Source organism: Arachis hypogaea, chromosome 13, assembly GCF_003086295.3.
Source record: "Arachis hypogaea cultivar Tifrunner chromosome 13, arahy.Tifrunner.gnm2.J5K5, whole genome shotgun sequence".
Classification (NCBI taxonomy): Eukaryota; Viridiplantae; Streptophyta; class Magnoliopsida; order Fabales; family Fabaceae; genus Arachis; species Arachis hypogaea.
Genome location: NC_092048.1, coordinates 29,102,442 through 29,119,652, shown reverse-complemented (window position 1 = coordinate 29,119,652; position 17,211 = coordinate 29,102,442). Strand labels below are relative to the sequence as shown.

The 17,211-nt window shown below is 35.7% G+C and overlaps 3 protein-coding genes across 5 annotated transcripts; 1 reads left to right on the top strand and 2 right to left on the bottom strand.

Moving 5' to 3' along the window:
- Positions 1-2,029: 2,029 nt before the first annotated feature.
- LOC140177522 (uncharacterized) lies at positions 2,030-3,256 on the bottom strand. Its single transcript, XM_072210642.1, has 2 exons — positions 2,831-3,256; positions 2,030-2,503 (listed from the first exon to the last, which is right to left on the bottom strand). The coding sequence occupies exons 1-2, from the start codon at positions 3,254-3,256 to the stop codon at positions 2,030-2,032; spliced, it is 900 nt and encodes a 299-aa protein (XP_072066743.1).
- Positions 3,257-5,039: 1,783 nt separating this feature from the next.
- LOC112737871 (uncharacterized) lies at positions 5,040-8,139 on the top strand. Its single transcript, XM_025788009.2, has 2 exons — positions 5,040-6,064; positions 7,526-8,139. The coding sequence occupies exons 1-2, from the start codon at positions 5,633-5,635 to the stop codon at positions 7,883-7,885; spliced, it is 792 nt and encodes a 263-aa protein (XP_025643794.1). The 5' UTR covers positions 5,040-5,632; the 3' UTR covers positions 7,886-8,139.
- Positions 8,140-8,387: 248 nt separating this feature from the next.
- LOC112737870 (diacylglycerol kinase 1) lies at positions 8,388-15,507 on the bottom strand. Of its 3 annotated transcripts, XM_025788007.3 has the most exons (14): positions 15,064-15,304; positions 14,932-14,971; positions 14,067-14,274; positions 13,814-13,936; positions 13,582-13,710; positions 13,145-13,230; positions 12,700-12,823; positions 12,091-12,139; positions 11,801-11,883; positions 11,066-11,130; positions 10,502-10,576; positions 9,803-9,890; positions 9,557-9,673; positions 8,388-9,104 (listed from the first exon to the last, which is right to left on the bottom strand). In XM_025788007.3, the coding sequence occupies exons 3-14, from the start codon at positions 14,259-14,261 to the stop codon at positions 8,763-8,765; spliced, it is 1,476 nt and encodes a 491-aa protein (XP_025643792.1). In that variant the 5' UTR covers positions 14,262-14,274; positions 14,932-14,971; positions 15,064-15,304; the 3' UTR covers positions 8,388-8,762. The 3 variants fall into 3 exon arrangements, with proteins under 3 accessions (XP_025643792.1, XP_025643793.1, XP_072067657.1); XM_025788008.3 differs by lacking the exon at positions 14,932-14,971 and having other exon boundaries at positions 15,064-15,507; XM_072211556.1 differs by lacking the exons at positions 14,932-14,971; positions 15,064-15,304 and adding an exon at positions 14,469-14,720.
- Positions 15,508-17,211: the final 1,704 nt, after the last annotated feature.

Here is a 17,211-nt window from a genome sequence, read left to right as displayed (position 1 = left end):
ATTACTATTTGGGAGTCACCAAAAACTATCAACCTTTCTGCTCCAACTTCTTTAGCTAGTTTGAAACCAGCAACAATGCTTCATATTCTGCTTGGTTATTGAAAGCAAAAAACTCAAACCTTAGTGAAAGCTCTATCCAGGTTCCTTACTCATTTTCCAAGATGACACCTGCTCCGCTTCCGGCTTTATTGAATGATTTAACTACATATAAGCTCCAAGTTGTCAGACTTTCCTGACTTTCAGTGTATCAGCCACAAAGTCAGCAAGATACTAGGATTTGATTGTTGTCCAAGCTTCATATTTCAAATCGAACTTGGACAGTTCCACAATCCATTGTAGCATCCTTCCTGCTATGTCCGTTTTTTGTAGGATATGTTTCATGGGTTGATTAGTTCAGACCTCTATAGTGTGAGTCTGGAAGTAAGGTCAGAGCCTTAGGGAGGTGAGGATAAGAACATCCGAATTTTTCTATTTTTTGATAGTTTAGCTCTGCTCCTTGTAGTGCTTTGCTCACAAAGTAGATAGGCTATTGTCCATTCTCATCTTCCTGGACCAGGACTGAGACTACACCTCGGCTTGCTACTGCTAGGTAGAGAATGAGCTCTTCTCCTGGTCTAGGTCGAGTTAATATCAGGGGTCGGCCTAGAAACGCTTTAAAATTCTGGAAAGCTTTCTCGCATTCTTGGGACCATTCAAATTGGCTCCCCCTTTTTTAGTATCGAGTACAATAGTAGAGACTTCAATGCTGATCCTGCTAAGAATCTGGATAATGCTGCCAACCTTCCATTTAGTTGTTTGACTTCTTTGAGACAAGTTGGGTTCTTCATCTCTAATATTGTTGTACATTTGTCCAGGTTAGCCTTTATGCCTCTTTGAGTGAGCATGAAACCTAAGAACTTCCCGGCTTCCACTGCGAAGATGCATTTTGAAGGATTTATTCTCATTCCATGCTTCCTTATTGTGGAAAAAATCTCGGAGAGGTCGGACAAAAGAGACAAGTCATCCTTGGTCTTGACGAGCATGTCGTCCACATATACTTCCATGAGATTTTCTAGGCGGGAGAAAAACACCTCGTGCATCAGTCGTTAGTATGTGGCTCTGGTATTCTTTAGTCCGAAAGGCATTACTACTAACAGTAGTTAGCTTTGAGAGTGATGAAGGAGGTCTTTTCCTAGTTTGGCTTATACATTAGGATTTGATTGTATCCCGAGTACGCGTCTATGAAGGACAAATACCGATATTCTGAGGCCAAGTCAACTAGGGTGTCAATGTTTGGGAGATGGTATGGATCCTTGGGGCATGCCTTGTTGAGGTCAGTGTAATCGACACATATTTTCTATTTTTCATTCTACTTTTTTTACTAGAACTATGTTAGCCAGCCACAATAGATACTTTATCTCCTTTATGAATCCAGCTTCTAACAATGCATGCACCTACTCCTCCATGACCTGTGACCTTTTAGGACCAAGTTTTCGACGCCTTTGTTGAATAGGTCTAGATCCCAGGTAGACAGCAAATTTGTGAGACATCAGGTCAAGATCTATACCAGGCATATTGGAGGCTTTCCAGGCGAAGAGGTCGGAGTTTCTTCGTAAGAGATCAACGAGCTATGCTTTTAGACCTTCCTTTAGGTTGGCCATTATACTCGTTGTCTTTTTAGTATGATCCCCGATTTGCACTTTTTCTATCTTCTCTTCAGGTTGGAGATGTAGTTCTTCCCGAGTTCGGATACCACAAGTTCAATAGTGTTGACTTCTTTTTCACCTGGGCTACCTTTTAAATTAAGGCTTTCATTGTAACACTTTCGTGGCAACTTTTGATCTCCCTTTATGGTGGCAATTTTTTCTGCAGTGGAAAACTTCATACACAAGTGAGGTGTAGAGATAACTGCTGCTAGTCGGTTTAAAATGGCCCGACCTATTAGAGCATTGTATGCTAACATGACGTCGACCACAATATAGTCGACGCTTAACGTCCTTAACTTCGTGCCCTTTCCAAAGATGGTGTATAGAGAAATAAATCCAAGAGGTCAGATCGGCGTGTCCCCCAGCCCGAAGAGGTATATCCTTTTCTTCATATCCTTTTCTTCTAACCCGAGTTTGTCAAAAGTAGGCTTAAACAGTATATCCACCGAGCTTCCTTGGTCCACCAAGGTTCTATGGAGATTTGCATTGACGATGATCATTGTTATCACTACCGAGTCGTCGTGGACAAGTGTCACCCCTTGAGCATTTTCTTTGATGAACGAGATGGTTGGTAAATCGGGAATTTTGTTGTCTTTCCTGACTTGATATACTTCTTTGAGATGCCTTTTACGTGAAAAATTTGAGATTCCTCCTTTATCAAACCCTCCATTTATCATATGAATGTGGCGTTCAGGAGTATGCGGGAGATGTTCTTGCCGTCCTCCGTCCTCATCTCTTTTCCTCTTTCTTTGGTCATCTAATCTCTCGGCCAGGTACCTTTCTAACAGATCTTTCCTGGCCTGTTTTTCTATGACATTCTTTAAGTCATAAAAATCATTAGTAGAATGCCCATACAGCTTATGGTACTCGCAATATTCTATCCGACTTTCGGCCTTTTTATGCTTGATAGGTCGAAGAGTTGGAAGCTTTTCGGTGTGGCATATTTTTCTGTAGATATCTACAAGAGAAACTCGGAGTAGGGTGTAGTTATGATACCTTCGAGATTTTTATGAGTTGTACTTTTCTTTTTTCTTAGCTTCCTTCTCCTTATCCCGAGTGGGGTAGGATAGGTTGGGCCTTGGGGGAGACTCCCTAAGTCAAGAATTTTCCTCCATGTTGATGTATTTTTCTATTCGCTCTTGTACTTCGTACAAGAAAGTCGGGTGTCGCTTGGATATAGATTGGGAGAACGGCCCTTCTTTAAGGCCATTAATCAACCTCATTATCACTGCTTCCGTAGGTAAATTTTGTATTTCCAAGAACGTTTTGTTGAATCTCTCCATATAGTCTCGGAGTGTCTCTCCGACTTCTTGTTTGAACCCTAGCAGGCTTAGAGCATGCTTCACCTTGTCATTTTGTATTGAAAATCTAGTAAGAAACTTCTTGACCAGGTCGTCAAAGCAAGTTAACGACCTAGGAGGTAAGTTGTCAAACCATTTCATTGCAGCTTTGGTCAGGGTTGTCGGGAAAGCTTTGCAACGAGTTGTATCAAAAGTATTAGCTAAGTACATCCGACTTTTGAAATTGTTGAGGTGATGCCTCAGATCGGTTGTTTCAACGTAGAGATCCATGTCAGGAGTTTTGAAATTTCTGGGAACTCTGGCTTGCATGATCTCTTCAACAAACAGATTTCACCTCCAAGAGGGCTATTCTCCCGATTTGTACAATTACTTCGTCTTCGGAGATCGGCTTCCAATCTCAAGAGCTTTTCTTCTAGCTCTTTTCATCGTCGTACTTCTCTTCGTAATTCCCGTTCTGCTTCTCGTTGTCGCTCAGCTTCCATCTCGAGTTGTTTTAATCGTCCACTGTGGCCATGAACTAATCCCAGTATTTCCATCGGATGGGGAGGTTCTTCATCTTCGGACGGGTGGACTTCTGAATGAATCCTCCGTGTTTAAGGATTTCCTGACGTTCCTTTCCCGTGGGGGCATTCGTTCTTTCTCGAGGTGCAGGTAATGCTAGTGTTAGGTTGTCATGGTGGGGCTCTGGTTCCGACTCAAACCACGTGTGGCCGTCTTCATATTGGTTGTCCGCCATACGCGGATATAGACTTCCAGGTCTCCGACAACGGCGCTAATGTTCCAGGAATTATCTGAAACAGTAATTTGGATCTGAACGTGAGGTCCAAACTCCTTTTGAGGCAGCATCCGACTTGTGCTGGTGCTGAGATGCTGCTAACCGAGTTTCTTGTGAGGAGGTGAGGGGTGGTACCTATAAGAGACTCCGATGCTTAAGTTAGCAAGGGTTTTGTTTTGAGCAGATTTTTTAGTAGATTGGGACTTGAAATACCTAAAGGGTGTTAGTGTATTTATAGTAGAGTGGGTAACCACCTTTTGGAATAGTTCCACCTTTGTAGGTGGATAACCGTTCTCTTTATTTTGGGAGTTTGTTGAGATCTACCTTCTAGATGAGGTAGAGATAGTAGGAGATATTTAGAGGATGTAGTTACTTATTTAAATAAATAGGGTTGGACTACCTGTGTCCTGCGAATAGGTAGAAGAGGCCACTGTTTTTGGAGAACATTTATCCTTATTAGACATGACTTTATTTTTTGTTGGATAAGGATATGAACAGGTAGTTATTGATATATAAAATTGAATTTTTTAACCTTAAAAATACATACTAATTTTAAAAATATTTTTATAAATATTTTAAAAAATATTTCTAAATTTTTAAAACAAAAAGAATAGGCATATATTTTTTTAATTTACTAAAAAATAAAATATTTATACTTTCAAAAATTAATACATTTTCAAAAGATAAACTTTACCAATTCGAACTAATTTTGAACGTAGAAATCTAAGGTTTATTATTTTTTAGTTTTTATATTTTGCCAAATTTTTAGTTAAGTAATTAGAGTTTACAAATTTATAATTAAAATTTTATACTAGATAAAAATTTATAATTAAATTTTTAAAAAAATAACAATAATTTATTCTTAAAATATTTTATAATTCATCTAATATTGAATAAAAAATAATAAAAACTTATATTTCTTAAATTTTTTAAAAAAGTAGATAAAAATAATCTAATTAAAAATTTTAATTTAAATAAAAAGATTTTATTATAAATTTTTAAAATATAAAAATTTAATTAAAAATTTAATAGAAATTATAAAGATGAACAAATTAATTAAATCGAAATCTAATGCAATTTTGTAGAGATTCGATTAGGTAGGTGATCTGTAATCTCTGTGACTGTGACCTGTTACTTCCCCGCTTCAAAGATTTAGCAGCGCCACCCACATGTAACACTGACAACCCAACGTGCATCCCACCGACTGAACCGTGTCGGTAACGCAAGTGAACCACCATCAGCCTCCACGATACACAGCACAAGAAAGAAACATTCTGTGCATTAAAATAAGAGTTTTTATTAAGGAATCTCCTAAAAGCATTAGTAAAACGTATTATAAAAGATAATTTTTTAACTTTAAATATTAATATGTTAAAAACAAATAGTTTTTTAATTCTTTTAACTAAATAGTTTGATGATAATTTATTAATTTTAATCTCACCTTTAAAATAAAAACAAAAAATTTGCTAACAAGTATTTGCTATTTTAAAAACACTAATTACAAATACCAGCTATAAAAAAATTAATAAAAAATATAGATTAAATAAATAATTCATCCATTCATTTAATCAAAACCCCGTTAGGCCTTAACCCTTTCTCACCCCAAGTTCTTCGCCATCTTTCTTTCTCCAACTTCCATTCTCTTAAAACTTCCCCGTCTAGTATTACCATTTTAGAAAGAAACCCACACGGTACACGCGCACATACTCACTCTATCTTTTGAATCCTCCATTTTTGGTTGATTTTTTCGCGTTCTCACAATTCTTTCCGTTTCTTCTCAACTCACAACCCGATAACTGCCGCAAACTCTTGCGCTTCCACCGCCACCGCGCACTTCTTTCCTTTCTTGCGATGGCGCCGCGTCTCTTCGCATGCTTCAGCAAGGGCGGCCGCAGGGACACTGGCGGAGACGTGGAGAGGCACGTGACGGCGGACCTCACGGCGGAGGAGCAGAAGCGCGGGGACCAGTTGTGGTGGAGATGTTCTCGTCGCAGGGGTGCGCGACGTCGCCGGCGGCGGAGCTGGTGTTGTCGCGGCTGGGGAGAGGTGACTTCGGGCTGGAGGTGCCGGTGGTGGTTATGACGTTCCACGTGGACTATTGGGATTACATGGGCTGGAAGGACCCGTTTGGGTCCAGCCAGTGGACCGTTAGGCAGAAGGCTTACGTGGAAGCTCTTGGGCTTGATACCCTGCTCACGCCTCAGATTGTGGTTCAGGGAAAAGTTCACTGTGTTGGAAATGACGAGAATGCCCTCATTCATTGCATCACTTCTGCCCCTAGATTCCCTTCTCCTACGTTCCAGGTTAGCAGTCGTATCATTTATTTCTTAATCAACTGAAGATTGAAACATGAGAGGATCCAAATCTAACTTCTACATGCTAGTCCTAATCCTTAAGAATGAGGTGCAAGTATCTTTTTCCATGGGCATTTCTTTTGTCATGGTTTTTTGTGTTATTTTCCGTTTTGTTCTTTTTTCTTGCCATTGTTCTTTCTCCTTTCTCTTGTTCTTTAGTTAGATGCCAAACGTATAAAGCTCATATATTATACCCTTATTGTAAGGCCCTAATAGGTTTTTTTTTCTCAGTGTCGCTCATCATGCCCTGTTTATAGGTTCTACGGATCTAATGTTTAAATTAGCTTAATCAGCTACGATGGAAAAGATATTTAACTTGAGAATGAAATCGAAAATGATTCAAAGTATATCCAAGTAAAGATTTTAGGTAATATTTATGTGTTTGTATTAATAGAAAAATATATTCATATATTTGTTGAAATGGAAGAAGCTTTGCAGCGGACTGGAGCATTTTCCTTAATGAAACATTTTTTTTATGATAATTGTTTCTCAGTTTAATAGGAAAAAATAACAATGTTTTAATAAAATGAACTGCTCATAGTTACTATTCCCAGCCAGATTTTGAAGGAAGATTTGGTTGGGCAAAAACCATTGGTTGAAATATTGTTGATGGTTTGACTATGCCAGTGAATAAGATCAAAATTTTCTTGTCATAATGATTGAAAATTTAAAGATTTCACTGGAGAGGAAATGTCCTAATAGTGTTTTTTCTTTTTTATTTTAATAATGCTCCCTTAAATCAACACCAGCTCCAAAAGGAAAAACAGAATAACAAATGTACCTTAAGAGCCACTGTATCGCTTTGGCCAAAAAGTAAAGTAGAAGGCTTTCTGTTAGGTGATAGATCCTAAACGATGTTGACTTGTGTGATTTTCGATCACAGTTCCTTTATCTCATCTCCCACCGAGTGGTCCCAATTTGCTTACCTAATAAGTAATAATGTCATAGTATCCATGCATGGTTGAGGAAGTTATGTTGTATTTTTCAACACCACCTTCCATGTGTACTCCCTATTCGTTGCACAGCATTGATTCACACTCCTCTACCATAATTTGTCGGACCTATATGAAACTGGTTTCACACATCATTTCGTTATGGGAGAGAACGAATTGACTCGGTCTTTGAAAAAATATTACGAATACCATTTCTCTAATTCTCTTCTGTGAAACTAACCCCATAGCCGAAAAACTTCATAGTTGAAATGTCACAGTATTTGCTCTATAGCATTGAGTGATTCTTTGTAAATGCACTCCAATCCAACTAATTGCGGCAAAGACAAGCTATGTCAATGACAGATTACAAACAGTTAGCCTAGAATATCTTAGTATAAGAAGGAAAAAAATGCAAGCTGCTTTCTTGTTCACTGTTTTGTTTTAATTGTTAATTAATCAAGATTGCTTGTTATATCAGGCTACTTTCACGAGGCCTACACCAGATTCATTGCAAGTGTCTCTAAAAGGAACACTGAGGACCAAGGTGGATAATCAAGGTGCCAATGTGATGGTAGCTTTATATGAAAGTGGTTTGGTCACGGACTGTCCGAGAGGGGAGAACAAAGGGCGTGTTCTATCCAATGACTACGTTGTTAGAAGACTCGAGAAGCTCTGCACTGTCAAAGACATATCCGTGAAAAAGACGGTTTCTGGAACTGTTAATTTTCCGTTGTGGGAAGGATTCAACGGCAGCAAATGTGGTCTTGCTGTTTTTGTACAGAGCAGGTCTTACCAGATTTTTGGTTCACAAAGTTTTCGGCTGCCGGATGGTATATGATGCTGACGTTGATGCATTAGTTGTGTTTATTCTGATTACTATACATTGATTGTTTGGTAGGCTACATATACGTGTAAATAGTGTGTTCCAGTTGTAGGCTACATATTTTGTTGGTTTATTTCCTTAAACTTTGTCATTCCTTGTGATTGATTCTTTAGTTAGGAGATTGAGAGAGAAATTCAGAGTTGTTATCCCATTTTTTTTATTGTTATAACTGGATCTAATATCGAATTCTACGAGTTGCTTTTCCGTCTGATGGTTGCTTTTTTTTGTGTGGAGAATCTATCATCAATGTCTAGTCTGGTATGTGGTTATTCAACAATTTCATATTTAAAAGTAACATGAGGGTGGCTGAGGCATGTGTTGCAGTGGCAAAGATGTTTGTCTCAAATGAAGCCACACCAGGTTCGAATTCTAGTGTAGTTGCTAGGTTAGTGCGTGTGTGAGTGTGTTGTGTGTGTGGGGGGATGTGTGTGTGAGTGTGTTGTATGACCCAAAAAAAAAAAAAAGTAACATTGAGTTCTGAGTTGGCATATACACTTTTAAGAATATTGTTTAATCTAAAATGGTTCAAGTTGTGAGCCATAACTCAGATTAAAGTTGGCAAATACAATTTTATGAAAAATCGACAATGAGATCATAAAGAACCTATAATATAAAATTTTACTCCTAGTCTTATGGTCCTTTATATAACTAGCAAAAATTCCATTTATATCCTAATTAAATCAACTTCTGTACATCACCCTTTTCTCTCCTCCCTCTACTTCATTTTCTACTTGAAAAATTAAAATTGGTAGTTTAAACCAAAAAATAATTGGTGACCCCAAAAAAGTTGAAAACCATGCTTAGATGTTAAATTGCGGTGAGTATAGCAATACTAATCTAACTTAAGCGATTGAATGGCATCGGTATATTTAAATGTGTCAGCTGCACCAAACTTGCGTCGCTGTTCGGAGTTTTCTGATGAAGAGTCATCGGTGGTGCTAAATTCTTCTTCTCCTTGGCTTGTAGCAGGTGTGGAGGAGGAGGAGGGATCATGCATACTTTTACATTGGCATGATGAGGTGGCAAGCATCGTCACTTGTCCATGGTGAGATATTTCAACAACTACTCTGCCATCATCATCCTTAGGGATGGGTTGTTTCCATGGCTCTCCATCAATCCTCATGAATGTGAAGTCCGCTTCACCCTTATGAAACTCGAAACGGATTCTACTCGTCTATGTCATCAAAGAAGGAAGGAAGGAAGGAAGAAAGAGTGAGAATTAAAGAAACCACACATTACCATTTCTTCAAGCACAAAAAATGTAAGAGAAATTAAAAGAATTCTAGAGAACCAAAACAGCTTTACAATGGAACATAATTTTTTTTTTCCTTTTAGGCTGCATCTGGATGCTGTATGTGAGACAGGAATACAAAAGACATAATTCGTTTGGTTGGGGTGACAGAGATTTAGAGATGCAATTTTTCTATCTCAAAGACAAAGACAAGAATTTATGTCTGTCTCTGTCTTTGTCTCGTGTGTATTTCTATCCTAGAAACATTATCCAAACGCAGCCTTTTAATTCCTGATCGACTTCCCTATGGTAGGAGAATAGTTATGGTTTGAGTTTCAAGCTTTTGGAAAGGAAGAAAAACAATGAAAATTATTCCGGTAACCAATGCCTCGTACCTGTGCCAAACGAGTCCCATGCCCCTTTGGTGCAAGCAAAAGAAGACCATGCCATGCGTCTCTAAAACCAACCACCTCAAATAAGCCATCATCCACATAAGGATTAGTAAGGTCCCTCTGCAAGGTAAAAGAATGCAATGATCCAGTCAGTGTCTAGTTCTGCACAAGTTCTTTGATGAAAATTTGTAGTGAAAGATACAAATTGGATGCAGAATTCATCAGAGATGGACAACATTTGGGACTTACGTTAATTGATTTCTTTCTGTTTGGTGTCCCCCAAGGATTTAGTCCACCAGCAAAACTGGGCAAGTTAAGGCAAACAATTGACCGTGTGCTGCAAATAGAAAGTCAAACTCTTACATTAAATTGGTTTTCAAAATTAAAAATAATGTATATAATAAACAGAATCGACAGATTTATTTCCTTTCAAAGTCCAAACACATAATTCGCCAAATTCTACCAGTTGCAATATGCTGAATAAGGCAAATTTGCAGATTTAAGGCTAGTTATTCTAGCAATATGCTGAAGTTTCATGTATAAATTCTGAAACGGATCTTCGGTGGGGAATGAAAGCATTTAAACAAAATTATTCAGAACAGGGCACACAAAAAAGATTTTACGGTATCAAAATATGGGGTGTCCACTGTCTTCTGAAGTACCACTACCTACCATTATTCGCATACAATACATCTATTGAATCAGTTCAAGTGCAACATATTTCGAAAAGAATAAGTATAGAAAATCAATTTTTGATTAGTCAATATTAGCTAATTTTTTTTGTAAAATTATTTTTTTAATTCTGATTTTTTGAAGGTTTTAGGGTGTATGGTTAGAATTTAGGATTAGAATTTAAAATGAAAAAATAATTTAAAAGACTGATTGATATTTGTTGAAAAACATTACTTTTGAGATAATCCGTGAATCTACATTTTAGAACTCTGTTACCTTTGTGGTATATTTAGATCTTCCCACTGACCATGCTTTTTCATTATCTTAACCGTTGCCAGCTGAGCAATTTTCCTGAATGAAAGATTCCAAATTAGACCACAGTGATATAAGGAAAATTATAAAACTAAAATAGAACAAAATTGCAAAAACAAGAAGTGTCCAACAGAAACTATCACCCCAAAACACGATGATATCTGGAACTAGAAGCTATGCCAGTCGCAATTTACTATAAAAAAATCCAAACTACTTAGCTAAACTTGAGTTAATATTCAAAATTTAGCATATCATCACCAATGTTTTATGCTAGACTATATTAGTATAGATATGTTAATCTGGTACAACAACAAATTTAGCATAAAGCATGAGATAAACGAAAGTTTCAAATATCAAATACTCTCTGCATTTCAATTCCAATGGCTGACGACTGAAAATAGTAGGTATTAACCAAATTTAGTGAAAAATCTACTAGTATATAGTTGGATATTATTGTGATAAATAAATTGTACTTATTTTTTGCTAATGAACTAAGTTATAATAACTGGTGATTATTTAAATACCAACCATGCCGAAGATTTCAGAGGAGCGAAGAACCATCCTTGTGTACAACCAAGCCTCAAATAGCAACTCTGGTTACAAAATGAAAAGTAACAGAGAGTAAAACATAAGTCGTATAGCATGAAAAGAATCAAACCATATATGAAGTTTATAAAATAAAGTAAGAACTTGACATATTATCAAGTCACTTTTTTTTTACCAAAGATAGGAGACTCGAATCCGCGACCTCTTAATTAAGTATGGGGAGGAGACTATGCCATTTGAGCTATATCTCATTGGCATATTATCAAGTCACTTGTTAATTGAAATATGTCTTGAATGAATAAATTCCAGTAATTTTATCCAAAATAGACGTTGCATTAAACATATGAACTAAACACTAAGAAACTTAATACACAGATATGACATATGCTGTTTATTAATGTCACGTAAGAATAGTGTGAGAGAATAGGGTGATGCATCCCAACCACAAGAAATTCATCTAACGATGTACTGGTTTGTAAACTAAAGCAAGAAATTGACATTATACTGTCTTGAACGAATAAATTCTAGAAATTTATCTAACTAGACGTTACAGTAAACAATAAGAACTAAAACTTAAGGCACATGTAACATGTGCTTAACCAATTTGAAAGAACAAAAAATGGCAAGAAAGTTGTTGTCAGATCAAACAAATAGAAATAAAAATATTGTGCTTGATCAACTTGAACACTCTTATGTTACATGTGAGTAACTAGGTACCTGATTATATAACTGATGTTTAAACCTTTCAGGATGCAACTTCCTTTCAGAATGAAATTTATATGATACTTGAGCATCCATTCCTGCATGGAACACACACATTAAAAGGGATACTTGCTGCTTACACTAACCTAATACCCTAGATCTCATCTTTTCCCAAGGGATACCCTATTGGCTAAGCAACTTTGGCGACTTAGAATTACTTTCAATGTACACTTATCGAAATTTCAGAAATGCAATTGCGGCCAACACATTTAAACAAAATTATAAGATAAGTTTGATTTTCTTACCAATGCTAAAATAATTCCAAAATCCCCCACGGTAAGTGTGATAACCCTCCTGAGAAAATAACGAGTGACAAATAAGCATCAAAGGGATGGTGGTGAACTTGTTTAGGAAAAGAGAATAACAAGAAATAGCAAGCAAGAAATGCAAAAGAGTAAAGTGAAGTCTGATTTACAGTTCAAGCCTTCCAAGACCCTAACACCCAACGTACCCAAACAGAAACAGAAGAGCTTCAATAAACAGAGAGGGGTCAAAAAATTCCAATCACCAAAATTATTGTTACTTCCTGAAAAACGTCTAAAATGTCTTCCTTAAACGATTTTGCAGTGTATAAATCAGGGACAAGTGTTCTTCAATGGAGAAACAGAGGTCATATTCGAAAGAGAGAAGATATTTCAACAGTGAAGCACTTTTGAAAAACAGAACAAGTTGTCTCATTTATAATAGCACTATTCTATTGCTACACACAACCTCCCAAGAATCTTATATTTTTCTATATTTCCTTCATGGAATTTCCAATTGTTTAATGACAATAAATTCTTGAACTTAGAAGTTTAATGCTCTGCACATGATTTTTCAATGAAAAAAAAAAAAGTGAAGAACAAAGGACTGACCAAGTTTAGTTTATCTGTTGGAGAGACAGGATGACATGTATGCAGAGCATGCGGCAGCTCAACAGGCGCAATATGCTCGCAAGAACCTTCTTTTGGAGTCTTCAATCTCATTATAACATGCCAGCTGAAAATCATTTTGACCACTTAGAAATAAACTCAAAAAAAAAAAAAAAGAACAACACAAAAGGAGAAAAATATCAATAGGAAAATAATTAACATAAGATTCCAGTTATATTAAATTCTGTCATTCTACAGGCGGATAAGACTCCCATTATTCTTTTTGATTTCTTACTACTGAAAATTGCGACTTTGATAGCCATATCATTTTTTCGACTCTTGAAGTAAAGTTGAACAGTTGTTAACATTTAACAATGAACTCAAATAATTGTGCATTTATGTGAAAGGTGTCACTACAATTGGAAACTCAAACAAGTAGGGGAAATACCTGTCTATTTTCAGTTCCTTTGCATCTTTTACTTGATTCAGGAATGACATAACAGCTTCTTTGTCAGTACCAGGATTTTTCCTTCCCTGAACGTACAATAAATCACACTAAACTTATGTCCCAATTCCATCACAGAGTAAAGTCAAAAGTGGGAAATTACTCTTAGATATGAGTTGATTAAGATATCAATCTTGTAAGTCAGGCATTATATATATGACCGCAACCATGAAGAATCTGGTGTCCAAGAAAAAAAACTTGGACAACCATAAAACTTTTTACAAAATGAAAATTGATCCAAGTCTTCATAGTAAGGTAACAAAATGCTCTATGATTTCATATCCAGATGAGGAAAAATTAAAAACAAAGACCATCAGAAAAATCCATCGAGTTATCACCAAATTAGTAGATTTTAGCAGATTGAGAAAATAGGAAATTACCCATCCAAATGAAAAGGGGATATTGTTTCCGGTTCCCAATGGCATTGTTGCAACTGGTGGTGGCCGATGCAACTTAAGATCGGCGACAACTCCGATAATCCAGCTCGCCGTACCATCTCCACCTGCAACCTGATTGCTATGAATATATTAGAGATAAGGAGTAATTGAATTGTTATTAGATACAAAGATTACTACAGCATGCTAAAAATAGAAAGTACATTTATCAACGTACAATTATTCTCAATCTTTTTTGAATTTCAGCAGCAAAAGTATCTCCATTGTGCTTTAACTTTTCTAACTTGGAATAAATCCGATGCAGCACCATATCGGGAGCATTTGATCCCAAATCAAAAACCTTGAAAAATACAGAATCACCTAAATCAATATCAATATAACCAAAGATAATGTGAAAAGTTGTAGCTCAAACAGCATGTCAAATTTAAGTCAACAATTTCAAATACATTGCAACCACAAAAAAAATGTACCTGATTTTTGTTGAGGAGGGAATTGTAGGTAGTAAGAAGCTCGCCACCAAGCTGACCACCACTTTTGGAGTTTATGAAAACTATCAAAGGGCATTCTGGTATGTAATAATCATTGCGAATCTTTGCTCCGGGGACGAGTATGTAATCCGGAATGGAAAAATCCTTCATTCCTCCAATGTTATTCTTGTAAGCCATCAATGTTTTACACCTGAGTAATTTCATCACACAAGATAATATGTATCAATAATCGAAATCAATATTTCCTATCAACCTTTTAGGCCAAAAAGTACAACTGTTCAAATCAATTAAAAAAGAAAAAAGTTCATGAAAAGTTTACTTAACGTTTAAGTCTAGAAGTGTCCAACTCTAAATAATTCTAATAAGGAGAGGATGGATGCATACTTCGAAAAAGAAAATAACTTAGCGGAAGAAAAAGACTTTCGGACACTGAAGTCTTCGTATTTGCGCTTCGATAGTTCAATTTAGTTGAAGTTGATAAACACAACAGACAATTTTTCTTTTATCTTTTTCAGCAACGACGATTGGTGCATTGCTTCATGTCTTAAGCTAAAGACCAAAAAGAAAAAGAAGAAAGTTCCTTTACTGAATCGAAGCACCTCCTAACCAACAGAAAAAATGAAAAAAAAGGCTCACGCGTCTTAACTCTGTCCCTTTGCTCTTTTAACCAACTTGGCGAAAATTCAACAAAGGAACACCGAAATGTCAAGCATTTTATTTGTTAAAAGTTACAACCGACACCAAAACCATCATGCAAATTACGTAAATGCAGTTATTCTAATCGATACGATTCCGCCAAAAATAAAAAGTGAAAGATAAATAAATAAACAAATAAGTTGCAGTTTACTTTTTATTTGTTTAGTTCGCATCAGCCACAGAGGTCTTCGCTGCGATAGTTCAAACAGGTATCGCAGAAAGTGAGACTTAGTTGTAACGAAAAGAGAATCAGATGAATTACAAAAAAGAGAAGATGCTTTACCCAAACTTGATTTTTTTGCTTCTGTAGAGAGAGATATTCAATATCCGACGAATGATCCACGCTAAAATATAGTGTTCTAGTGAATTAGCTCAGAAGTAACTGTAGATTCCTTCTTCTGGTAGAGCAATGCAACCAGCAAGCAGGGAAAAGAGAATTTATTTAAACCAAAAACTGTTTAGCTTTTTGCTCCTTTTATTTGCCTTTCCTTTTTTGGTTTGAAACGAGTTTTGGAAGCTGATTTAGATTTTAAAAATTAGAAATATGTTTTAAAGATAGTTTTTTAACTTTTCTTCATGGTAAAGGGACCCACTGAATATGGAGGGAAAAAAAGAGAATAGATTAAATCGATGACCTGGAGTATTATGCCACGTCAGCAAAATTTTCATATCCGAACGACCGAAACTGTAAAGAGCAATCCTGGTGGTTTTGGGTGGAGTTTCTGACGAAATAGACTAGAAAACTAGACATTAAATAAATAATATTGTTTATGATAAATAATATAACAAGAAAATATTAAGAATATTAACTCGTTTTTATAATTATTTTTTAATTTATAAAAATGTTAAAATTTTACTTTTTGATGTTTTTAAAAAATAATAGATAAATTAAATTTTTTATTTTTAAATATTAAAAAATAATTAAAACTAACCATAATTATTCTAATACAAAATAGTGATATTTCTATTAATATTTAAGTAAATTTAATTATTTTAAATATTATTTATTATTTTTATTAATTTAAAATTATATTTAATCATAAAGTGCAAATATATTATGTCATACTTCTAATTTTATTATTTTTGGGTAGTATTTTGGCACATGTAGTTGTAGGTTTCACAGTCCAACAACATAATTCATAAAAACTAATAACCTGAAAATTTAAGTAAAAAGATTAGATGTTGTGAATATGAATTGATTGTATTCTCACTTTTTAATTTTAAAATGGATGTAAGAATTATGTAAACAGCGTTATTGAAAAGTAAGGTGTTTAACATCATTGTGATGACGGCATAAAGTAAATTAAACGATTTGAGTTGTCAGTGAAATAAATAAACGGTCTAATTTTAGTATGTAAATCAAATTATCTAATTTGTGTACCAAAGTCACCTGTCTTCTATGCAACGGACTGTGTTTCACCTGTGTCGTCTTTCATATTTCTTTCAACAAAAATTCTCCTCTTACACTCTCATTCTCTAAAAGCCAAAGTCACTAACACTTTTTTTCAAAATTTCTTCAAAGAAAGAAATATTTTTCTTTCATAAAAAATATCACATACAATGCCTAGAAGACTCAAAATAAAAGATGTTAATTATCATGAACTTGACATTATTAATTATCTCAACCATCTTAATTATATAAATTATTATTTTTAAATTATTTGATTCAATAAAAACAATAGTGATAATATTATAGATTAAGAAATCACAAAATTCCCAAATCGATGAGTGGAAAGATAGGTTCTGTATAGAGGGGGGGTGAAGAATTAGGGTTCTAACTATGATTAGTGCCTAAACATCGGAGAATGTAGAACTGGAAGTTTTGACGCCCAATTTTGTATTGGACTTAGATGAGGAGAGGAGCCTGGACAGGGGTCATTATCGTTGAAGTTAGGGGCTATAGAGAGGAGTAGTGGGGTCCTTGCCCTCATTGGAGGCCTGCGATCGTGAGAGGTGTGGCGCCAGTGGTTGTCGACTTGGAAGGTGTGCTAGTCGTGGGAAAAAATAGGGGTCGCTCATAACTACTGGTGGTGGTTGTGATAGTGCTTTGAGTGTATCAATTAATTGGCTATGAGAGGCTCTTTTGGCTTTAGAAGTGTTAAAAATAGGGCCACTTAAAATTAGAAGAGGATTGTAATTGGTTCCCTCCACATTAAGGCTGCACACGGATCGGATTAAATCGGATATAATCTATAATTCTATCCGATCCGCACTGCACTCATCGGATAGGATCGGATACGATATCTGCATTTTTTCAAGTTGGATCCGATCTGATCCACATACTTGCGGATCGGATCGGATATCAGATATATCCGCATAATTTAAAAAATTTGTTTTAATGCCTTTTTTACTCTAGAAAATCTAGTTTTTCACCTATTTAAGCCTATTTACTCCTAAAATATTATCAATAAAAGTTCGCTTGAATAACAAA